The following is a 26,030-nucleotide window of genomic DNA, read 5'->3' as shown; positions in this document are numbered from 1 at the left end:
CAACAGTCAGGACACTTAATGGCACCTTGCTATATACAGTACAGGATAGTGTTCAAGGGGAATACTAATGTGGTACTGTTACATTATAACTGTCCTATGTTTAATTGTCTAAATGTCAGGAGATTTTAGCAGAGGTGGAACAATTTGAGTGCTGCAATTACTCTTTGAAAGATGTGATAAAATAGGGCTGCAACTAATGACTATTTCACTAGTCGATTAGTCACTGACTACTGTAATGACTAGACAGATTATGAACTGCAAAAAACATAACAATAATCTTAATTGCAGCAATTACATACATTTTCCTCCATTTAATAAGAAAATTTGATGCACAACAATTAGAATGCAAAACAAAGTTTGTTAAATATTCGATTCAATATTCAACAAATATTTGCAGCAGCAATAAAATACTTTTTCCCCTTAAACAAAAGTACATTTTGTGAAAAACAATTACAGTGCCTAACAAAGTTTGTTAAACAAACAACTAAATACTGAAGAGTTCCAATCACCGATAAAATAAAACATTTTTCTTAAACTAAATCAAATCAAATGCTATTTATATAGCGCCAAATCATAACAAAAGTTATGTCATGACACTTTACATATACAGTTGGTCAAAACCAAACTCTAAGCCAATTTACAGAAACCCAACAGAATCCTCAAGGAGCAAACACTGGTGATTGGTGACAGTGGTGAGGAAAAACTTCCCTTTAACAGGCAGAAACCTCAAGCAGACCTAGACTGCTGGAGGATGGACATCTGCCTTGACCAGTTGGGGTTAAAGAGAGAGAGTAAAGGAAGAGAAAAAGAGAGAGACTGGGGGAGAGGGGTAGAAGGGGGGAAGTAGGAGGAGACACATGGGTGCAGTTGATGCACAGATAACGGAACTAGAACATCTGTGGAACTATGTAATAAACACTATCATAACTATATGGGTAAGTGAGTAATGACGATGAAGGCAGGAGAGAGGCAGGACCACAGAAGCAGATCCAGAGATGATCCTGGGAAAACCTGTGATGATCTTGGGAAAACCTAAACAAAACTAAAGCGCATGACGTCACTAACAACCTATCAACTACTAAATTAGTTTCTGACTATTTGTCATCTAGTCTTTGCAGCCCCACTATACACATTTTTATGTACTTACATTGGTGATTTGTAGTGGGAGTGCACCAATATATTGACTGGTTTCAACCGATGTTTACTGAATTTGGCCAATATCATTGTAATATAATATCATGGAAGATGTGTTTTTAGTGGTAGCAGTGGCAGATATTTTCCTGTTGTATTATATTGAAGGTTTTTCCATAAATTTGTATGTTTGAATCTGTGTTTATTCAAAGATAACAACATGAAGGACAGCTCATTGATCTACTCCAGTGGTTCCCAACTTTTTTTGGCTTGTGACCTCATTTTAACGTTACAAATTTCTGGCAACCCCAGACATTCAAAACGGAGACTATTTTTTTTTTTTTGCTAAAATTAATTTGTTTTTGATCATGTAATAGTTTGCTACACTATGTTGCAAATAAAAGTTAATTTTAGATGACATTCAGTCTATATAATGTATATTATCATGGACGGAGGCAGAAAAGCCAGGTGTAGAATACTGCATAAAGTGAGAATTTTATTTTCCTTCGTCAGGAAAGCTGGACAGTCAGTCCAGCTTGTATTTACAAGGCTGATAATTAATACTGAACAAACAAGAACGCAAACTATGAATTATGAAAAAGCTGCAGCATCTTAAACCACAATGATAGACAAAGATAAACAGTACCACAGTGCTTCAGTTTCATCTTCAGAGTTTGTCATGTCTTTTATGTATTGTGATTGTCTCTCTCAACTCACCATATATTTTTTATTAGTAAGGTTTTTTTTTTTTTAATCAATTACTAGAAATTTCAGGTGACCCCATTTGAATTCCAGGTGACCCCAAATGACCCCGAGGTTGAAAAACACTGGTCATACGTTGGGTGCAAGAGATCCCAGGTTCAAATCCCCCAAGCCGATTATCTCTGGGGGCACTTAACCCCCCAGTTACTCCCTGGGCGTTGGATATGGTGAGTCCACTAGTAATGGGTTAAGGGCAGAGGACAAATTTCAGCGTGTGGTGCATGTGTGTGTGAACTGACAAAGTTAAAGATTCTTAGAAACTTTAACCCTCAAAAACCCAGACAGCTACTGGCAACCAAAACCATCCACTGATGTTAAATATTAAACACCTGTTGATCCACTAATCCTATCAATAAATGGAAATAACTGGTGTAAATTGTTATCTTTTTATGGTCATCAGACAAACACTGTCATCTTCTCCAACACTGATTCACCAGTAAAACTGATGGAGTTTGATAAATGACTGTTCAGTTTACTGAAAAAGTCAGTTTTCTTTGGTTTTTAAGAACAAAATGTGTAAAAAAAAAAAAAAAAAAAAAAAAAAAATACAACAAAAGCAACAGCATGAACAAAAACAAATAAAATAATAAATAAAATGAACAAAAATGAATAAGTTTACTTAGAAAATTGTAAATAAGAAAAAATAAACAACAAAATAAACACAAATGAAGGAAAAAAATATGAAATAGCCAACCATATTATAAAACAGTATTATAACTTTTATTTCCCCCTCCCCTACTAATAAATACAGAGTACAACACAAAGATTGATGGAAATGTAATTTTATGGTTATTTAATCATAAGTCAGTGGATTCACCAAAGATATTCAAAGCCTGAGGATTCTTCACCCTTATGATCTCTGATCACACTGGCATGATCTGATCACATGACATTTTTAAAGTGCCATGATAAAAAAACAAAAACAAAAACTAGGTCACCTAGAGCGGTCCTATAGGTGGCTCATGGACTGGCGTGTTCTTGTTTCGCTATGTTTTATTAACATTTTTGTCATTTTGTACCATACAAAAGCAGTTTAAATACTTGCATGAATGAAGAATCTCATCTTTCCATTACACAATCCACTGAATGATTTTTAAAAAAAAAGCTGTCCACAGTAGACACGGTGTTGTTGAGAATGGTGGGGGTGGGTGGTGGGTGGGGTTTCTCCTGAAGTCCACTGTCATCTTGAGCAGGTTCAGCTCCAAGTTGTTCTGACAACACCAGAGGACGAACTGTTCCACCTCCTGTCTGTATGTGGTCTCATCACCATCCTGGGTGAGACCAATGATGGTGGTATCGTCCACAAACTTCAGGAGTTTAACAGAGGTATCCCCTGAGATGCAGTCATTTGTGTAGAGGGAGAACAGCAGTGGGGAGAGCACACACCCCTGAGGGGCACTGGTGCTGATTGTCCGTGTGCTGGATGTGAAGCTTTTTAGCCTCACCTGCTGTGTCCGGAAATTCAGGTAGGAAGGTAGGTAGGAAATTCAGGAAGGTCAGGAAATTGGAGATCCACTGACAGGTGGGAGCTGGCACAGAGAGGTTGGAGAGTTTATGGTGGAGAATGTCGGGAATGATGGTGTTGAACGCCGAGCTGAAGTCCACAAAAAGGATCCTCACGTATGTCCCTGCAGAGTCCAGGTGCTTCAGGATGTAATGCAGTCCCATGTTAAATGCATCCTCAGCTGACCTGTTTACCCAGTAGGCAAACTGCAGGGGTCCAGCAGGGTTACTGTGATGTCCTTCAGGTGGCTCAACACTAGCCGTTCAAAAGATTTCATGACTACAGATGTCAGGGTGACAGGCCTGTAGTTATTTATGCCGTGTTTCCACTACGTGGAACTGGCTCAGCTCGGCTTGGCTCGGCTCGACTCGACTCGGGTACCAGGTCCTGTTCCTGGAGACCGTTTCCATTACAGGATACTACCGACTTTACAGTACCTGGACATCATAGCGATGTGGTGCATTACTTCCGTGTCGTCTGCTCAGAGAGTTGCTGATAAACTCGCTCATTGCATGTTGTCTCGTCAAGCTCACGCTGAATTTTTACATCTGAACCTCCTCGACAAACCATGGTGTAGTTTTGCAAGCTGCCAACATGTGGATTAACCTACCGCTATATTTACTGTAAACCTCCGCATCTGTTTTTTGTAAAATGGTGGGTCGCAGAGACAACTCTCTGATCAATCAGTGGTCTGCAGTGTTTACACATCACGTTTTAGTATCTGGTCCCCAGTTCTGGAACCTCGGCGGAGGTGATACCAAAAAACTAGTACCGGGTACCAGATTCCAGGCCCTTTTTCATAATGGAAATGCAAAAAGGCCAAGTCGAGTGGAGTGGAGCCAATACCACATAGTGGAAACGCAGCATCATTTAGATGTGTGATGGAGGGTTTCTTTCGGACTGGGAGTGGAGCGTTTGAAGCAGGAGGGGACCTCACACAACTCCAGAGATCTGTTGAAGATCTGGATGAAGATGGGGGCCAGCTGGTCAGCACAGGCTCTCAGACATGATGGAGAGACACCATCAGGTCCTGGAGCCTTCTTGTTCTTTTGTCTCTGAAACTGATGGCACACATCCTCTTCACAGATCCTTAGTATGGGTGGGGTTACAGAGGGGAGGGTGGCAGACGTGTTAAGGGGGGCAGGTAGACCTTTGTTGTTGGGGTGGGTGAGGAGTGTTAGAGGGTGTCTTTCAAACCTGGTGTAAAACAGGTTCAGCTCCTCAGCCAATTGGGGGTTCTCCGCAGGGTGGGGGGATGGTCTCCTGTTGTTGGTGGCATGTTGTAAGCCTCTCCACAGACACAGGATCATTAGGCCCTCTCCCACCAAAAGGCCCAGGAACTTTATTACTAGGAACTTATTTACCAGGAACTTTGTGGGGTAAAAAAGTTCCTGGTAACTGCGTTTCCACCGCACCCGAAAGTTCAGGGTAATATATTCAAATCAGGTTGATGATGTATGAGGGAGCAGTTAAAGAAACTGTAGTCCAGTTCATGTAGATTCACAAACTAACCTCTAGTTCAATAAAATGACACACTACTTTAAGTGGACGGGTTGGGTTTAACATTTCACTGGTTGTTGAATCACTTAATCCATGTGGAATACATTTTAAATTAAGTTAACCATCATTACATATCCTTAATTTGTATTTAAAAATGGTAGAACATATATTTTCAACTTCTCATTCCTTTAACTAAATCACATCTAACTTTCAGTGTGATGGGTGGTTCTGTTTCATTTCTGTTGTTTTACAGATATAGTCCAGGTTCAACCCTCAAGTCAGACAGATTTACTCAAATGCCTGCACTTAATTCAACTGCATATTACTAATAAAAGTACTTACACTCATATTTTGATGCCTTGTAAATGAACAGACAGTATTAGGTTAGATTTTTTTTTATTAAAAATTTAAACAAAACAAAGGTGCCTTGAGATTAAAAGGGAAATAAACACATTTGAAAGGTTCAGGCTTTTGGACCAGGGTCTGGTCCAGCTAGTCCAGGACAGCCGGTCTGGAACTCCATGGTCCTGGTCCCTTTTTCGCTTTCCTACAGGAAAAGTAATAAACATGTTAAAATGAATCACAGAACACATGATGACAGATTCCTACAAGTGTGATGTGACATGTGACCTGTCTGACCTAGGCCGTTGTAAACAGCAGTAGATGTTGGACCAGGACACAAACGAGCCACAGGTTTGGAAAAAGAGGCGAGTCCGTCCGGTCCATTTCAGGTGGAAATCACAAACATACAGAATAAATCAGTGTTCTGCTCACGGTGACAACACGAATACATCCAGTTCTCAGATTTAGGTTTAGTATCAGACTGTTGACCAGTTAGCATTAGCATTAGGTTAACCCGACTTCACTTTGGACTAAACAGCTGATGCCGCTGACTTCTGTTACAGCATGAACCAACTAAACAGGGAATATTTCTGTCATATACATACCATTGGTTTGTTCGACAGTCGGATCCACTGCGACCGTTGTGGTCCTTTAGTTTCTTTTAATCCTGCATAAGTTTCTTCTTCTTTCCTCGTATTTCTTTAGGCTTGTATCTTATATTTGGCTCCGACAGCTTTTACTCGCTCATTTCGTGTCGGCGATTCAAAGTCTGTCTGAATTTCCTCGTCGTCCGTCCACTTGTTGTAGCTTCTCTTTTGGTCCATTTTCCGAATTATCAAAATACAAAGCTTGTGGAAATGAAATGAATTAAATATTGGCGGTGAACAGAATGTGGAAATGCTGCCAGTCTAGTCCACCACTCAGCCTTCTGCAGCACAGAGCTCCGCCCCTTAAAGTTCCTGGTAATCTGAAAAGTACTACCTCTGTACCAGGAACTTCTTGGGGGTAAATTCGGGGCTGGGGGAGGGTCAGTTACACGGGTAATTTTCAGTGGAAACGCACCAGGAACTTTGAAAGTTCAGGGTAATACAGAAAGTTCCTGCAAAAGTTCCTGCGGTGGGAAAGGGCCTATTGGCTAAGAATTGTTTTTCCAGCCTTTCAGAATAGCTCCTCTTTGCTAATCTGATCTCCTTCGTCAGCGTGTTCCTGGCCTGCTTATACATCCCCACTTCTGTAGGCCTCATCCTTGGCCTGGCGGAGCTGCCTCAGTCTTCCAGTAAACTACGGTTTATTGTTGTTGTATGTGCAGAATGTTTTGGTCTGCACACACAGGTCCTCACAAAAACTGATGTAGGATGTCACAGTGTCACAAAGTTCATGAATGTCTGTGGCTGCATCTTCAAAGATGCTCCAATCTATACAGTCAAAACAGGCCTACAATACTTGAGTATTGTATTATTTGCATCTGCCTTAAATGGGCGAATTTAAGAAAGTATCTAACAGTTGTAATGGTCAGAGTACGTAGACTGAACCCACATGCACGACCCAGAGACAGATGTAAAAGTTCACAGTGTTTATTAAACACCAAGCTCACTGACAGTTCACTGATAATGATAATGAACAAAATCTTGAGAACAATGAGCCCCGGGTTCTTCTCTGGTTTAGTAAACCGGACCGGAGACGAAAACCCACAGTCCAGATCGGTAGAGCACGCTGGGAATCCGACTAGGGAAAAGCAGAGGGAGGTCTGTGGCAGAACCAGGTCATACACGGACAGGCAGACGGAAAGGCAACAGGACATAAGGATCAGGCTAGCTCACGTACTGTAAAAACAGGCGATAAGGTCGAACACACGTCGTCAGTTGGAGGCTGAAGTACAGACAGGGATAAGGCAACAGGCGAAAAACAGAGATGGCAAACCAGGTCATACACAGGCAGACAGACAGACAGACAGGATCCAAAAAAACGCTGGTAAGTATCTCACTGGGAAAATACGAACTGGCAACAGACAGGGGGAAACACAGGGCTTAAATACACAAAAGGGAGGAAAGACAATGAGACACAGGTGGAACAAATCAGGGCGGAGACAGGTAATCACACAGGTGGACACAATTAGGGACAGGAAGCAAAGACACAAGACATGACACAAGAGGAGAACTTAACAAAATAAAACAGGAAATGACAGACAGACACACAAGACAGACAAAACCAGACTAACGTCTGGCAGCAGGCATGACAACAATGAGAAAAAAATACCCTTAGACCTCTGAGGGCTGCAGTCATTACTGTTTATTCTAAGGGCCTGATTTACTAAGATCGCAAATAACGGGCGCAAATGTGCTTGCTCACGTGAAAATATGCAGGTGCTATTGATTTGTGTGTCGGGGTGATCAACTAAGATTGCCTGCGCAAGTGACAACAGGTGCAAAGGCTTGGAAACCGCCCTATTTAAATGAGGATTTTGCACGCACAATGCACTTTGTGTGCCTAATGGAGAACTTGGAGAACGTTGAAGGACCGTGTCCCAGGAAGCGCAAAATGAAATTTGAAGCTTCAGAACTGGAGGTGTTTGTGGAAGAGGCAAATCAACATTTAACCGAGTTGCAGCAGAGAAATCTAAACATAACCCGGAGGAACATGATTTGGGAGGATATCTGTGCCAAAGTAAATGCAGTGGGTCAAGTAAGAAGAACAGCGGAGGAAGTCAAAAAGAGATGGCAAGATTTACGACGGAGAACAAAAGAAAAAGTAGCCTATAATAAAACATTGGCTAATAAGACTGGTGGTGGACCTGCAGAGGAGAGCCCACTGTCTGCAACTGAGCAGCAAGTCCAGCTTTCCTTCTGTGATGAGCAGATCACTGGACTGCAAGGATAGGACACCCTTGAGCCAGAAACTATGTTTATTTTGTGCAAGTACCTAACATAATGAGGTAGCATTCTTGGTGCTTTTCTGATTTGAACTTGAAAAAGAACAATCTGTCTTTTTTTTCATGGAGGTGCGTCCATCCACATCTCACTCAAGTCGGACCAAATCAGCACACCCCAGAAGGCGTCCAGCTGTTAAGGACATTGATATTGAGTTGGTGCAGGAACAGAAACGGCAGTCTGCGGCTCTCGAAGATGGGTTGCAACTCATTGTGCAGGAGCTGAGGTCTGTGACCTCTGCGACGCGTGCGCTCAGGCAGGACACTCGAGCCATCGTTGCACACAGCAGGCAGCTGGTCAGCGCTGTATCTGGGCTCACAATGGCCATCAATACCCTGACCAGAGGGATTGAAGATGCAGGGAAGGCAGTTGGGGTGTCAGGAAACCCCAGTGGTCCCTCATTTGAAGAGCCAACATATGGAAGGGAAAGCGCAAGAGGAAACCGCGGTTCACACACTAGACGCACTCTGCGACAACGCAGAAAAACAATGTAGTGATATGTTCCATTTGAAAATGTATTTTTATTTGGAATGATTGTTTTTTCTTTATTTTGGTGGCTGTTTATGTTCAGTTAAGTTACTGCCTTGGTACTTTCTCAGTTAGAAGTGGGTCACAATAAATGTCTGATCAAGGTGTTTTTGCTGTGTTTATTTATGGTTTGAAAAATAAAACAAATGCATACAACTCAAACAAGAAAAGCACTCGGACAGCGCAGACCTCCGCCAAGAGAGATCTGCCCCCGATCACCACCAAAATGTAATCATTTCTTCCTTGTAGCAGTATCAGTATTTCCTGAAAATTTCATCCGTCCATAACTTTTTGAGTTATCTTGCAAACACGCACGAACGCACACAAAGCAAAGTGATCACAATACCTCCTGGCGGAGGTAATCACTTAAGAGAAATGACTTTCAATTAGACTGGCGTGTGCATGCATTCCCGCAGCATTAGGCTATCCCACTTGTGGCAAGTCCTCACTCTCCTCCACGTCCATGGCATCGTGCTCCATCCCATGGCATTTTGCGATGTTGTGTAGAATACAGCAGACGACCATGATCTGAGCCACCTTTTCTGGGCTGTAGAGAAGGGCACCTCCAGTGCGATCCAAACAGTGGAACCAGCTTTTTAGGACACTGAAAGTGCGCTCCACAATATTCCGTGTTCGGATGTGCGCTGCATTGTAGCAATGTTCACCTGGCGTGGTCGGCTTGAGAACAGGAGTCAACAGGTACGGGTGAAGGGGGTATGCACTGTCACTTTAAAACAGAATTATGTCATTAATGAGCAAAATGTTTTTGGTTTTTTTCCAAAGCAAAATGATGTAATCGAATTACCTAAAATCCAGCCATCTCCATATTCACCATCTCTCAGTTTGGAAAAAAGAACGCTGTTTCTCAAAATGAAAGAGTCATGTGCTGACCCTGGATATTTTGCCACAACGTTAGTGATGACCCCATGTGAATTGCACACAACCTGCACATTTAAAGAATGCGTGTGTTTACGATTCCTGTAAACATGCTCGCGGTCAGAGGGGGGGACAAGTTGCACATGAGTGCAGTCTATGGCTCCTATCACTCTTGGGAACCCAGCAACCGCATAAAAGCCATGTTTTGTGGCATTTAATGCATCCCGAGTGCATGGGAATTGTATGTGCCGGCCCATCCTGCGTGACATGGTATTTAGGACTTCAGACACTACGCTGCAAAAACTGCTCTGGGATATGCCAGCACAAATGGTAACAGTGTGCTGAAATGATCCAGACGCAAGGAAATGTAACGTTGCTAGTAGTTTTGTCATAGCAGGTATTGCATGACTCCTCCTTGTGACTGGCCCCAAATTATCTCCTAGTTCATCTAGAAGTTCTAAAATGGCATTGCTGGGTAGGCGATAAGTCTCAATTATTTTTTCTTCTGTCATTCCAAAAATGTTGATGCGCGCACAAAAGAGTTATTCTCTGCGTTCTCTTTGGTTGTGTCTATGCCTCCTCCTTGCCACAACAACTGCAGCCATTTTTGTGTGAAGCTGTGCCACATTAAAACCTGCCTTTCAGACGTGCTAAATATAGAGGCAAAATCGGCCGCCGCAATCAGTTTCAGGTTTAGTAAATCACATTATGCGCGCTAAATAAATATCTGCATCTGCTCCTCCCAATAATTTTGCGCGTTCAGGCAGAAACGCCCAAATTACATATTCATCAAAGCAAACACGCCAAGTGGGTTGCCCGAGCTATTTTGACCATTTGAGAGGCACAAACCTTAGTGCGCCCTGTTAGTAAATCAGCTTCAACATGGTTTTGCGTGCCCAGTCAAGTTGGCGCACGTTGTATGTGCGCAAACAAACATGCGCAAACCGTTAGTAAATCAGGCCCTAAGAGTCCATATTTCACATTTAAAGCCACCTTGTTGTGATATGGTATTCCCAACACTGCCATTTACTTAGCCATGATTGGGTAGAGGCTAGCAGCCTGACAAACAATAACTTAACACGTTGTGTTCATGTATTTGTGTATATTGTTTGGAAACCTCAGCTGAGTCAAATCTTGTACAAGACAAGTCAGTCATCAGTGTGTGCATAACCACTGCAACATTTAGGCTGTCACAAAACAACACAATCAAAGATAAATATTGAGTTGTTTAAGCACAAATACTGGCTGTGCTAAGAGGTTGTCATGTTGTTCTTTTTGTAGTCAGAAAACATGACATTATAGGACCATCACCGCAGGAGGAATAGGCAAAGCAGTGCAGCAGATGTCACAGCATGATACTCATGTCTTTTACTAATGCAGAACCACCCACCTGATAAAAATCCAGCCCAGTCAGCCCTTAAAACAAACTGTCACTGAAAAGCAACGCTGTTCCAGTTAGAACACATTAAGGAAAAAGCCATCTATGTGTGGGTGCATGTGTGGGTACAGTTCGGCCTAAATGTTTCTCAAGGGCTATGTTGGGACGGAAACTCCCCTTTTCTTGCTCTCCATCTCCATCTGAGTATCGGCTGACAGACAGTGAGCAAAGTGCGACATAAAACAACACTGAGGTGATGATTCAAAAACACCTCTGCTGAAAGAGATACTGATAAAACTCAAGCTGTGACTGAAAGTTTCATGTTTACTGTTATGGATTATCTCACTTGGCAGAGGACATTAAATGACTTCCAAAAGTCAACCTTGATATGAAATCCAATAAAGTGCTGGGAATGACAGGCACTTGCGTCAAGAACACCTAGAGTTCTTAATTCAGGTGAAATATTTTCCATAATTTGCAGTCAATTTTATCCATTACTTGTTCTTGAAATGTCCTAATAAAATATGTTATACCCAGAGTCTTTATTTTGTAAAAAAAAAAAAAAAAAAAAAAAAAAAAAACCAATATCGAGGTATGGAAATATGTCAAAGTAGTTATTGATAAAATGGTCTCTGTCAGATGTTTTTGATTAATTTAACTGCTCTGACTGTTTAAGGTTGAATTTATTTGAACTACTTTAAAAACTGTTGTTTGTATCAGTAAGATTATCATATCTTTGTAACATTTCTATCCTATGAGAACCATGATTCAAAAAAACTCAACTCATCATAAGCTCAGAAAAAAAAGGCCCTTTTTGTGTTTGTAATGATGTCATTTTCATTGAATCCAAGCAGGGTTTTGAAGAATTTATTTAACTATAGAAGGACAAGAATTATGGAAAAGAAACACTTTTTCTTCAGTTTATCACAGCCATTCAAAACCAGTGTGGGGAGTGGTAGTTTTAAGTTTTTATTTATTTTGACAGTTGTCTGTTTTGCAGTCAAGGCCCCTGTCAGTAATAAAACACCTGAATTTAATGTGTCCTTATACTTCAGTCCATATAGTGCATGAGGTTATGAGGGTTTACACATTAGAGATATGTGTGTTTGACTGGGCATGAAAAATTATATTCTGAAAAGCAACTTAAAATATAGTGGAGTTAAAGTATAAAGCTGCATAAAATGGAAATACTCAATTTACATGCAATTGGATTTGCATGTGATATACAGTAATAGAGTAAATGTACTTAGTGACGCTGATGAACATCAGTATTTCAGCATAAACACCAAATCATTTACAACAAGTACACTTGTTCATATTAACCCACTTCTGACAACATGTTGTAGTGTTTGTTTGTTTTTTTTTATCATTAATTTTTTTTTTTTTTACTATGACTTGGGCAATTGGACTCATGATTGTCACATTCACTTCTTCATTACAATAAACATGCAACTGAAAATTTCCATTCTTGTTCTGTTTACTCAGGTTTCACCTGATTGAAGACCTTTCATATGAGGATGTGAAGAAATGTTACAGAGGCTCGGTGAGTTGGATCCTAAATGTGTCTGTGTCTGTGACTAGACAACGCTTCAGTTCATTTTTACTTAAATATTAAATCCTTTATAACTGTTGCATTCCCTTATTCCATCCATGCTAAATGTCCTGCCTATTCTCAAATATTATGACTCAGCTCCTAAAGAAGAGTAGCATATACAGTATTATTTTTTATTTTCTTTTTTTATTTTACCTTAATCTTTAACCAGGTAAAACCCATTGAGATCAACATCTCTTTAATAGGAATAACAATAATTCTTTGTTGAACGACTGCTGCATCATTTGCCTCATGGCTGTATTACATCCCTTTTGGCCAGCAATTTTCTCCTTTGCCATTACTTTGTACAGAGAAACCACTTAATTCTCTAAGTTCTCAGCCTCTCATGTATAGGGGGAATATGATGAAGCTGCTGGACTGTTCCATGTTTTTCTCTTTTGGCCAAAATAGGCTTTGGTTCCAATTAGTTTCCCTCAGACTGTATTCTTGATGTTCACCACAAACTGTATGATTAAGCAGAAAGAAAACATTAAAACCATCAACAAATGAAATCAGTCAGGGAATTATTTCAGATTTAAAGTGAACTTTGAGGTGACTCTACTCGCCTGCATCGCTGTAACTCACTGTGGGAACCATATGCCTGAGGACAGGAACCACTTGGGCTCCAGCTATTAATAGAAAGGCAAAAACAGAAGCAGCAAACAAGCAAACCGAGCAGACAGAAAGATAGACCAGGAACATGGCAGTGAAGGAAAACAGGTAGAGGTAAAGATAGCTGGTGCTGGAAGTGGATTTAGACAGAGGAATGACTTGTCGCATGTGTTCAGGTAGAAAAATGCGAATTTCTTTGGAAAATGGGGATTTGAAGTTGTTGCTATAGATGACGAGACAAAGACAAGGCTTGTAATGAGAGCAGGGGATCTGTGTGAGGGGTTTGGGGATGACAGCCAGGCTGTATGTAGGGGAGAAGGGGGGAGGGTATCAGCTACAAAGTGTAGAGTCACTGTGTAGAGGTATATGTGAGATCCACAAAGAGGAGCTTGTAGTTTGTGTGGCTGTAAATTGAGGCGTTGCTGCTGTAACTCTGTGTGGTGTGTGTAATGTTAGTGTTAGGCGTGTGTTTGCAGAGGTAGGTTGTAGAGGTAGTGGCAGCATCCTGGCCTTCCTCCTGTACTGACCGGTAACAGGGGATACAGTGTGTGTCTTGCAGCAGTTTGCTCCAGGCCCTGGATGTGCGCGAGTGTGTTTGTGTGTATGGTGCCAATGTGCTGAGCCTGGTGCAGAGCTCGCGGCCTTTGAGGGAGAGGTTGGTGTCTGCGGCGTGCGGAGCAGGCGTGGCTGCTGGCGGTGGCGAAGCAGCCAGTGCTGCCGGTCCTGTGCAGGCAGGACGGTCTGCCAAGGAGCTGCTCATGACTCTGCCATGTCCCTCTGCACAGACTGTCAGCAAGTACAACTCGCAGTACCACAAACTCTTCCAATGTGTTCCCAAGGACGAGATCCTCATGAAAGGTACGCTCTCTAGTCCTGCAAGTATTTTCACTTAATGTCTCAAATATGAGATAAATGAGGCTGAATAATCCAACTTTTTTTGTTTGTATTTTCTTCCAACAGCTAAGGTCCGTATAAAATATTAGTGTCAAGGTGTTTTTTAATCAAAAGTTAGATTTTACAGACCAAAGCTTACATTTTAATATAACCTCCTAAGACCCAGCAATGTGTTTTTGTGTTCTGTAGGGGACAACAGTTTGACAGCTTTACTTAACCCATACCGTGCTACTGACTGAGATTTTGATTACTAATGTTTATAATGATTTACCCATGAAGACCCTATCATCCACTGGCGATCAAAAGCATCTACTGATGTAAAATGTTTAATACCTGTTGATCCACTAATCCTATCAATACATGTAAAAAAAATGGTGTAGAATACAGTTCGTCATCTTTTCATGGTCATCAGATATGACCCATTTGGACGTCCAGAGTGGATGTAGAAACACCGTCATGTTCTACTACCTTGATTTACTACCTTGAAATAAAATCACTTTTTTTCAGTTGTCTCTGGTTTGATATAATAACCTTTGAATTTACTGAGTTTTCATGAACATCTAAATTAAATATAGGAAATTAAGTATAGGAAAAGACATGATTTATGGTGAAAAATGCAATATTATAATAAATGGTGATAAATCATTTTAAATTACAAGAAAGGTTAAATAGAGAAAAAAATTAATTTGGAAATTGCCACAAAAGTATTGGGCCTTTATGGGTTAACACTGTCAACAGCAAAGGACATTTCATAAAATTAAAAAAAAAAAAAAAAAAAAAAAAAAATCTGAAAAAAAACCCCCAAAAAACTGTTGCATCATGTGTTTTCCTTTTTTTATAATCCATATTGTATACTCTCTGACAGATAGTTGCTTATATTTCCATAGTTATTCTCTAGCTTGCCATGTCTTTCACCTATTATCATTATTCAGTTTTTCTGTCTGTAGCTGAGATCATTATTATCATCAAAGGTCTTAACAGTCTAATATTGGCCTTTTTATTTGTATTTTAACATCTATCTGCGACATGATGGAGGCTGCATGAATGAAAAGTGTGTGTGTGTGTGCGTGCGTGTGTGTGTGTTTGTTTTTTTACAGAAAAAGTTGTCGTCTTTGTTGGAGGGAATGTTTTCTGTTTTAGTGCTGCCAAAAATGTAAAGGGTGGAAACAGGTGCTTCTTCACAAATCAAATGAAAATCTTTGTAATTTTCTACAAAGTATCAGCACATCTCCTATTAGTATCTTCAGAAATATTAGTGCCTTTAATGTTGTGTCCAAAGTTTTATAGTATATATATTTAATTTCTCAAGCCCACATTTTAAAACAAGCAACTTGTCATCATTATGTTACTGTCATCTGTTATCTGACCATTCATAGATGTTTATATTTTTTATAATTATTCAGTAGTTGGTGGTATCTTATTTTTTGTCTCAGATACTAATCAACTCCTTGTATTATCTTTTTGATCCAGTTCTTACATGATTGATGCTGCTTGAATGAAAAGTAGGTGTTTATGCAAAGAAATGTTGTCTTTGTTCTCTACACTCAAGTGTCCGTGTTTTAGGTTTTTAAGCATCTTAGTGGAACCAAAACAATTAAAGGCACAAGCAACTCTCGTCTTATTGTACAAACATTTTGAATAATAAAAGGTATGTTGAAAACTATGAGCAAATGCAAGAGTTTGCTTTCAAACTGTAAACTAACTATATAGTAATTATATGATATAAGCTTAAATGATATAGTATTAGCAGTTCTCAGTTTGTTAGTCTCTTAAAATATACTAGTGTCTATACCAAAACTTATTTAACAGCACATGAAAGCAAATATAAAACTGTAAATCATTATGCTACATTTTTTAAAATTTTAGTGTCCTTGTCTATAATTCCTCTGGCATGTTCTGTGTCTCCTTTTGTCGCTATTTTAGTTTCTTTTATTTGTGGTCTGTTCAGATTTCCTCCCAGCGGCTGAGATAATATTCAAAGCAGGCTTATTTTTGGCCTTCTATTAAAAATCCCGTGCTCACTAGTCTTAGGATTTAGTTGTGACATGGAGGCGGCAGCTCATAGTTGACATGAATGAAAAAATGATGATTCTGCACAGAAGTGTTGGCTTTGTACAGTTTGCTTATTAATAATTTTACGATGAGGTTGCACCAAGATTATTTTACACACCTAATTAAATCATGGTTAACTGAAAATTATGCTGCTAGCTCTCATTGTAGAATTTACTCTAAACCTACATTAAATGTACTGCAAAAAACCCTCAAACTCATACTTGTATAATGTCTGCCTTCGGTATGTTGGATTCACCAAAACCTAGAGCATTAAAGGACTTAACATGTTTCTTAGGGCGGCCATGGCTCAGATGATAGAGCGGGTCGTCCAGTAACCGAAGGGTTGGCGGTTTGAATCCCGCTCTGTCCATGTGCTGTTGTGTCCTTGGGCAAGACACTTAACCCCCTTGCATCCAGTGCTGCTACTCACACTGGTATGTGTGTGTGAATGTTCGGTGGTGGTCGGAGGGGCCGTAGGCGCAGATTGGCAGCCACGCTTCCATCAGTCCGCCCCAGGACAGCTGTGGCTACATATGTAGTTTACCGCCACCAGAGGGAGGATGTGAGAGTGAATGAATAATGGATCCACTGTGTGCGCTTTGAGTATGTGTTCATAGAAAAGCGCTATATAAATCTAATCCATTATTATTATTATTCATGGTATCAGTTGAATCTGATAAATAGTGGCATTTGTGGGGAAAAGTATAAGTTTGCCCAAAATATATTTAGGCAATGGCTACTGCCACAGTACTGTGGCACAAAATATCGGTTTGTCTATTGCCACAGAGCCAATCAAATGTTAGCATTTGTACTAGAGCCAATCATGGATACTATTACATGAACTCATTAGCCTCTTGTTGCCACAGTACTGTGGTGACATATGGCGTGTACTTCAGTGCATTCTTTTGTGCATTTTGCCACTACCGTACTGTGGCCATTGATGGAAGAAACGACAAATTAGTGATAGCATATAGTATAGAGTAGGAATTATTGTTCTAAATGCTCTATATGTTGTTTTATGGTGTTCTTTGCCCTGTGCAGTCACTGAGGCTGGAGAACATGGGCAGAGCTGCATGTTAGATGCAGCAGTGTGCCATGTGACTTCTCAGTTCTGTGTCAGTTCAATGTGTTATTGAGTGCTGTGGTCCAAATTCGGCACTCTGAACGTTGTCCCAGTGGCTGATTTATATCAGTGTCGGATTTACCTGCCTCCTCCGCTCCCATCAAGACATTTGAAAGTCTTCCCAAAAAAAAAAAAAAAAATGCTTCTTTGACCAGGAATGGAATTCAGGTCTTCTGTGTTGCAGTCTGATATGTTAGCAAGAGAGCTAAATCTCTGCTGTTACTGTGTGTGACTTATTTGCTATCTGATTGCCTTGGTTCTTTTTGGGATGTAACAAATTACCATTTCAGACATGACATAACGAGGTCGCTGATTGGCTCTGTGGTAACAGATATTTTGTGCCACAGTACTGTGTCAGTAGCCACTTCAATATATTCAATTAACTAATAAAAACAGCCCTTTGATGACCGGGCGAAATGTCCAGGGTGTACCCCATCTTCACCCATAAGTAGCTGGGATAGTCTCCAAGCGACCCCCGTGACCCTAGTGAGGATAAAGCGGGTTCAGATAATGAATGAATGAATGAATGAATGAATAATAAAAAAACAGCAGCAGTTTGTAGAATCTAAGCATCTTGAAAAATATTAATATCTGTATCAGTGAACTAAAATTCATAATTTAGTGCAAAATTCAACTTCCTAATCAGTTTAAGTTCTGCGGCAGCTCATAGTTGAACAGAATCGATTTGCTATGTTTCATGTCTTATTTTGTAACTATTGTAACTTCTTTTTGTGGTCTGCTCAGATAATGAGATGCTCAGATCTTCCTTCCAGCAGCTCAGATAATAATTATATCTGACGTATTATTAAAAATCAGATGTTCGCTGTTCTTGTGACCTGGTGTAAAGGAATCTGCATGAAAGAGAAGGTTTGTGTTTTTTCACAAAAATGCTCTTTCCTTTGTGCACTGTTGAAAATTCAGATGAAAATTGCAAATGTATTATATTGTTTGAAAATATTTGATAAGCTAGATATCAGCAATTCTCAGAGTGTTATCAGCATTGTCATCAGTATTTATGTAACACATCTTTTTAACAAACCCAAGTACACATTTTACGACACATCTGCCGTTTCTGTTTTGAGTCTTCAGTCATTTAAAAATTGGCAACATGTGCTTCTTTGGTTCCATCAGGTTAAGCTCAGAAACACTAAACTTGTCAGATTGAAGCCTTTCCTGGACAGAGTCATCTCCGCTCTTCAACATAAACTTTATAAAGTTCGGCCAGTGATGGTGACATTTCAGACCAGTCATTTAGTCATTTCATGTATCTGTCTGGTTTTCAGTATTCAGATTATTGTTATTGTAACCATGACTAAAAGTTTTTTTTTTTTCCCAACTCTTCTGTTCTCAGTGTACTCCTGTGCTCTTCTCAGAGACATTCTGCTCCAAGGCCGACTCTACATTTCTCGACACTGGTTGTGTTTCTATGCTAACCTCTTCGGCAAGGACATCAAGGTATGACTGACTGACTGACAGACAGACAGACTTAAACTGAACTTAAACTGACGGACAAACGTGAACGTGACTGACTCCCAGTCACAGTTTGACAAGATGACTGGACAACTTGACAGTGTATTTGACAAAAAGTCAGTCAGGCTTATAGTCTGACTTTCAAACTTACATCTTAATACTCTTAAACACTCCCTAGAAAACCTACCTAGAAAAGGAGATGACGTACTGAACCTTTAACCTTAACCAGTTATGTGATTATTTCTTTGATGTTGTGCATTGTTCCTTTGCCTTCATTTCCTTGAAACCTAACCTCTGCTGATGTCTGAGGGACAATAAGCTGCTTATTCAGACTGCATTCCTCACATTCTGACTGAAACAAGACACTTCTCTTGTCTAGCAGGCTGATTTTCTGCAGGAGCATTTTCTGAAAATGTTTCAATATTTACTGCTGTCCCAGCTGCATTTCGCTGATCAAGGCCATAATCTTTTTACTTGAGGGTTTTCCATTTTAGGCAGCACTCAAATCAAATAAATTTAAAATGATTGCAAGGAGCATCAAAACTAAAGTTTTCGTAAGTAATGCAGTTGGTCTCCAAGTTTTGTTTTGAAACTTTATGGATAATCTTTATTTATTAACTATTCAATTGGAAAAAAAAAAAAAAATCCTACATTAGTGGCTAGAAATAAAACAGAAGAAAATATGAAAACATAACAACATATGACTTGATTCACATATAAGGAGTGGGAGGAAATCTAAACTTATTTAATCCCACTCCTTGTCTACACAACAGTGAATCATTTAGCTTCGTATCAGTATAAGGCTAGATGAAAAATTAATTCCCTTGGATCTTTTTGTAAATTAATTACTATTGTTATTTTCACAAAAATACTCATACATACCTACCCTACTCATACAGACATACAAAAAAATAAATAAATTGATAAATGTTTTAACGTAACACACAATGAATAAATACAAAATAAATAATTAAATAAAATGAACAAGTTTTTGCTAGTTTTTCTCTGATGATAAAATATTAAGCAAATGATGTGAAATTATGTATTTATTAAATAGGGTTATTAAAAACCCTAATTACCTTTTGCATGAGGATGCCAAAATACAGAGAAGCCGAAATCTGAAAAACATTGGCATATATATAGGTTGAAATTAATTTATAAAATGTGACAATACTAATAATAGAAAAAAAGAAAAAAAAAAAGAAAAAAGGTCTGACACTAATTATAAAAAGATAATTCAAAAATTTAGGTTCTGTCCTCCTGTTTTAACATCTCCTTCTCTAAGCATGTTTTCCCCGTAACTGTTCATTGTTTCTGTGTCTTCTCGGGTCTTCTGTAGGTGGCTATTCCTGTTGTTTCTGTGAGGCTGGTAAAGAAGCACAAGACAGCAGGCCTGGTACCCAATGGCTTGGCTATCACCACAGACACCGGTCAAAAGGTAAACACTTCCATTACCCTCTCTGTAAATACAAATTCTTATGCTGATTAGTAGCATGGCTGTGATTTCCAAGAGAGGTGTGATGGATAAAACACCATGCTATAGATAGAACCAGGGTGAAGGCCAAGCCTGGGGCTTGTTTCTGGGCTCACTCGTTAATGAATCCAACACAACGCAAAATGCATTCATTTAATGCATTTTGCTTTATCTCGTTTCTGGGCTAGTTGGTGAAAAATCTGCACTCATTAAGTACCCTTTAGTTCCGCATTAAAGGGCTGATTTTAATGTGGACGTCGGGGTTCTGCATTAGCTTGTATGTATATTAAAAAAAGCCAAGTGTCCTCTGTGTGCGTGCGTGTATGTGTGTCTGCTTTATAATTGAAAAACTGGAGAGAGCTAGCCTTTGCTTTTTTGAGTACTTATGTATGGTCAAGGATTAGACAGGCGAAAACAGCTTGGTATGACCAATACCCCCTTGCTGTAACACAGTGACAGACCATTCTGTGCAGACTCCGATCAGACGGAGTTCAGTAGATCCGGACACAGAACGGCAGTGGGTCACAATAAACTGTCATGTCTTATGCTGCCTTCACATGCTACCAGGAATAGTAGAATTCACAAACTGTCATGTTCAGTCCTGTGTAAAAGCGCTGCCTTAACGGACAATTCTGCGTAGACTCATTATGTTCAGTCCTGTGTAAAGTCTATGGTCCACATCCATGTCAATACAAAACAAAATGAGGGCCATTCTATTTCTTTCTAATCTGTGTGTTAACACCAGTAAGATTAGTCAAGTCATCAAATCATGCAAATGTGATGAAGTCATACAGTAATGATGTAAAGCCCTGTCAGAGAAATATATAAAATAACTATGAATGTATTCCCTCCTGTTAAAATGTGCTGCTGGATTGATTTTAAAGGATGAATGTCACAGAAAGACATTATCAAGACAAACAGGCTTTCTGAAAATTGGTGATTCTGGGAACTCTTAGCTACATTTATGTCATTGACCCTGGTGAAATTGGGTCAACTGACCAGCTCCATCCAATTTCAAGAAGTCTCCACTACAGGCATCAACCTGAGCCAGTTCTGGGAAATCTATAATTATTCTATCTGACCCATCCACACCCTAGTTCAAATATCTCAAGTATTATCATAACTTGTGCAATAATCAATGCCATTATCCTGTTAAAAATGCCATTTACATCTACGTTTGTATACAATTTGAAGAAAATATAGTCATGCAGTAAAAAAAATATTAAAAATAGAACCAGTTCTACCCCAAAGCTAAAATTTTGTGCACAACATCTTGAAACATATATGAAGACATGGTAAAAAAATTTCAAAATTTTCATTAACTGGCCACATGGTAATTTGGATGCTCAAATAAAGAGTATTTTTGTGAAAAATTGAAATCGACCCATTTTATTCATTGCGTCACAGCAACACTTTGAAATGTAGTCTTTTTGCAGTATATTGTTGCATCTTGACCATAAGAATCCATGCAAAAAAAAATTAGGTCTCTACATTCATCCATTATGGCAGCGCAAGCCTGAAGAGAGATGACGTTTTGAAGAATTAGCCTTTTTGCCTGATTTCAAGGCCTCATGGACCAAACATGAAGGCACCTACAATTATTTTGATGCAAAATATGGTCTTTTCAGGGGGATTTCACCCCAGACAGTAAGTTTCAGCAGTGTGGCTCGAATACCGAAGGAGATATAGCTCCTTAAAGTTGGCCGAAAAGCAAATTTGCAAAATTAAAAAAAAAAAAAAAACAATTTTCAAAGGGCTGCATCTCCTAAACTATTACAGATATGACATTAAAATTTTGGATGTGTTTGTTTATCTGGTAGGTGAACAAGTGTGATTTTTTTTCAGAATTTTCTGAGGGGGTCATGTGGGGACCATTGGTTGAATTGCCATGGACTGACCCAGATGCTGTCATTAGAAAAGTTTGTGTGTATCGATAGGATGGAGGTGGAAGACAGATTTTCACCGGATATCTTTACATTATTGCCAAATGGGTAGACGTTCCTATGTTTTTTTGATTGAAGTGATATTTTTTTTGATTGAAAATATTTGTTTTTGATCGAAGTGCAATTTTTTTTGGGATTGAATAGTATAGACACAAATGTCATACCCATAATATGGCCCAAATACAGAAAAGATGTCTTCAATCCAAAAAATTATTTTCAATCAAAAAATAACTCACTTCCATAAAAAAAAAAAAATTCAAGGAAAAAAAGTGATCAAATGCAATTTTTTGGGTCTCAAATATTTTTTTGCATTCAAACACTTTTTTGTTTGATTGAAAAGGTTTTTTTTTATTGAAGTGAAGTTTTTTTTGATTGAAAATATTTTTTTTTATTTAAATTTTTTGGGGGAGTTAAAGCAATATAGAAACAAATCTTCCTGTATAACTGGGTACAGGTTTGATGCATTAAAGGTACTCATCACTAAAGCTGCACCAACATATAAACAAAGTTAAATTAAAAGTTGTAACATGTAAAGATCCAGTGCTACTTTTGTGGTAGTTCCCAAATGAATATTTTCTCTATTTAATCTTTCATTTTTAAAATATTATTATCCTCTGTATTTTGCGTATTTTCACTGAAAATCATGTATTTTCCTATGTTTACTTTTATTGATCATGTAGATATTCATTAAAGCTCAGATTAAAGTTGAGAGTTATTATATCAGAAACAGAGAGAATGTGACTTTTTCAGCAAAGATATCAATAACTGAACATAAAACAAGTGTCTCCATCCACTGTCATTGATCCAACTCCATGGGTTTTACTGGTACATTAATGCTGTAGAAGATGACGGTGTTTCCACGTTCACTACGGAGCCTCTGAACGCCCAAATGTGCCTTATCTGATGACCATGAAAAGCTGACAAACTGCATTTTACACCAGTTACTTCAACATATTGATAGGTTTAGTGGTTCACAAGTTATTAAATATTTTAGATCAGCAGGTGATTTTGGCTGCCAGTGGCTGTTTGGGTCTTTGAGGGGTAACATTCTCCTCCTTATTAAGATAAATAAACAACTTGTACTCATAGTGGAGTATCTTCATTGTGGCTATTAATACCTCTATTAAGATCTGAATATTTCCTCCATGCTCTAATTGAATATAGGCTTTGCTTCACACTGTACAAGCACAAATATGTCTGTTTTTATCATAGGTCTGAGTGATTATGTAATGTACATTACATAACCCTGGACACATATGGCACAGTTTATAGCTGGACTTTTGTTTATGAGATAAAAGGTTCAGAGCTTATGACTCTTAGCATATCAGTGACTTTAAAGCACTTTTACCATCATTCATCTGCTTGAGAAAGGCAAAGCATCCGATTAAGTACATGCACAGAACAATTGCATTTCAAATAAATTCAGACCTGAAATAAAGTGACATTTATCCAGGTCAGAGTGATGTTGAAGTCACTTCAATTTCATAATGCTTCATGAAATAATAAACTAGATAAAAAAAAACATGATTAGAAATATCCCCTCTGTGCCCCAGATTAAAGCTTTTAAATCCCTGTTGCATTGTTGCGTAAATTATTTTTGGCCAAATTGAAGTCAACCCGAGTAATGTTATGAACAGAGTGATTTTATGCAGGCAGGGAATAAAAGGATTAATCTGCCAAATAAGGATTCAGATACTTTTGCAAGGTCTATACAAATACAGGTGAGATGTACACAAATCTCTCCCACATGTATCAGGTTAAACATCATCTCAAATGAGAAAATTATTTGTTACGGGTTTATTTACTTTCTAGCTCTCATTTCTAGATGCCTCAACACATGACAATAGCAGGGTTCTCTGATGGGAAAAACATGGAAGAACAGTCACGCAATAAAGTAAAATCATAGAAAGTTTTAGAAAAATGAATAATGCAACGTTTTTTCCTGAAATATATTTTTTGTTTTTCAGTTTTTTTGTTTTTGTTTTTTTGAGGTAAGGCTGTGAGACTCTTGTCCCCTACAGAGGACAAAAATGCATGGCTTGTTCTCAGAAGGTTAAGTCAGACATAAGATCAACAATTATTTCCAAGTATTAAAAGTAAAAATTACATTTCAGTGAAATTTATTTACGATAGGGTTAGTTTTTCTCTGCCCTGATACTGGGTTCACATATTTGTCACCTTTTTCACCGCTGAGATTTTGTCTTGAATTGAATTCACAAAATTAGAGAACAGACCAGTCAGACTTAGACACCTCAGGGTTTTTGTTGGTATTATTTGAATAAAAACCAAAGCATTTATGCATTGTTTTGGAACTACATCATTGCAGTCTTTAGAGAGCAGCTTAATCGCTAATTATATTTGATGAAAAAATATAAGTGTTTGAGGAGAAAATAAAATAGCCAACATTTAGAGAACGAAAAAGGTTTAATTTAGAGATGTCTGTGTCCAGGTCTACATTCTTCTTGGTAGTTCTTCTCAGTTCAACTAAATCAGTCCAGTTGAACTGAGAAGAACTGTCAAGAAGTTTCATTTAGAGCTTTTTGGAGCTGGACAATATGATAAAAAAAACCAAACAAACTAAATATTGATTTTTTATTTTATTTTTTTCAACTTTTCAGAGGATTTTTGAATTCAGTCAGTGAATTGGCTACATGAATTGAAGACTAAACATGATTCAGAATTACTCACTATTTACTAAAACTATGTTACGCATATGATTGGAGAAACACATTCACAATTAGTATGTCACACTTCTTCTGTATGTTTAAAATGCAGTTTGTCTGTGTTAGCCAAAGGTTATAACTAAAGGATAGTGGACAAATCTGAATGAACTTCATGTTTCAGTGCAGCTGAAATCAGATTTTTGTTCTTATTTCCTGCTGCATGTTTTTCTCTAGGATTTGAATTCATTGTGTTTCCCATCACTATCTCTGTTTTTTCCTTAGTATGTGTTTGTGTCTCTGCTTTCAAGAGACAGTGTATACGACGTCCTCCGCAGGATCTGCACACACCTACAGGTCAGGATTCACATACATGCCACCCATTTGTTCTTTTATGTGTTGGATTCTGTGTGATTCTTGTGAAGTTCATTTCCTTTCCCTATTTCCCTGTACAGGTCAATGGGAAGAGTCTGAGCTTGAAGCAGTTCATGGAGGAGCCCACCTTGTCCCTGGTCAATACCCACATGTATTTCACATGAAGCACTGCCTCCATAAATCATCACAAGATCATAGAAACATGACAATCAAAGACAAGACGTTAAGATTAATTGAAGGATTTCTATTTGTGTTCTGTGTGAGCCATGTGACAGCTCTCTCTTAGATCCCTGCTGACCCGAAGTCTGACTTACCTTCTTACACAGACAGATCAATAGATCACTGTGTTGCAGCCACAGCCTGGCAGTGAATTATCCCTCAAGTGGGCAAGATGTTATCAAAGAGCCCTCTGAAGTCACCTTGTGTTTGTTCCTGCTCTAGGCTGCCCTGCTACAGAGTGGCTTTTGTATAAAGGAATAATTAGGTTCTGTCCTGTTAATGTCCTCATCCTCGATCACACTCTAATCTAGACTGAAAGCATGCAAATAAAGAAGTAATTGTTCATGTAGCCAGGTTTTTTGTACCATTATTTGTACATGTAGAATGTTCCAAACCCAGGAAGTGTTAAAATTAGAACTGCAGCTATCAGTTACTTTTGTAAACGATTAACCTGTTGAACATTTTCTTCAGCTCAGTTAGAATAAATGATTATTTGAATAGGAGGGAAAAAAACATAAAGATGTGTTAAAGATATGTCTGAAAATGACAAACAACTTCTCCTTTATTCCAGAACCAGCTGAAACAACCACAAAAAGTATAAAACTATATATGTATATATGTATGTGTGTGTGTGTGTATATATATATATATATATATATATATATATAT

The 26,030-nt window shown here is 38.7% G+C and overlaps 1 protein-coding gene across 10 annotated transcripts in view; it reads left to right on the top strand.

Moving 5' to 3' along the window:
* gramd2aa (GRAM domain containing 2Aa) overlaps positions 1-26,030 on the top strand; it is a 72,444-nt gene that overhangs the window by 34,499 nt on the left and 11,915 nt on the right. For 5 of the 10 annotated variants that reach the window (XM_030160683.1, XM_030160669.1, XM_030160717.1 and 2 more), the window contains 6 exons: positions 12,434-12,491; positions 13,688-14,009; positions 18,572-18,675; positions 20,030-20,128; positions 25,053-25,124; positions 25,223-25,279. In XM_030160683.1, coding sequence (XP_030016543.1) covers positions 12,434-12,491; positions 13,688-14,009; positions 18,572-18,675; positions 20,030-20,128; positions 25,053-25,124; positions 25,223-25,279 — 712 coding nt within the window. The remainder of the gene's footprint in view (positions 1-12,433; positions 12,492-13,687; positions 14,010-18,571; positions 18,676-20,029; positions 20,129-25,052; positions 25,125-25,222; positions 25,280-26,030) is intronic. The other 5 variants (XM_030160742.1, XM_030160727.1, XM_030160736.1 and 2 more) reach the window with 2 other exon arrangements.

The sequence above is a fragment of the Sphaeramia orbicularis genome, chromosome 3, assembly GCF_902148855.1.
Source record: "Sphaeramia orbicularis chromosome 3, fSphaOr1.1, whole genome shotgun sequence".
Classification (NCBI taxonomy): domain Eukaryota; kingdom Metazoa; phylum Chordata; class Actinopteri; order Kurtiformes; family Apogonidae; genus Sphaeramia; species Sphaeramia orbicularis.
This window is presented reverse-complemented; position numbering and strand designations above follow the sequence as displayed.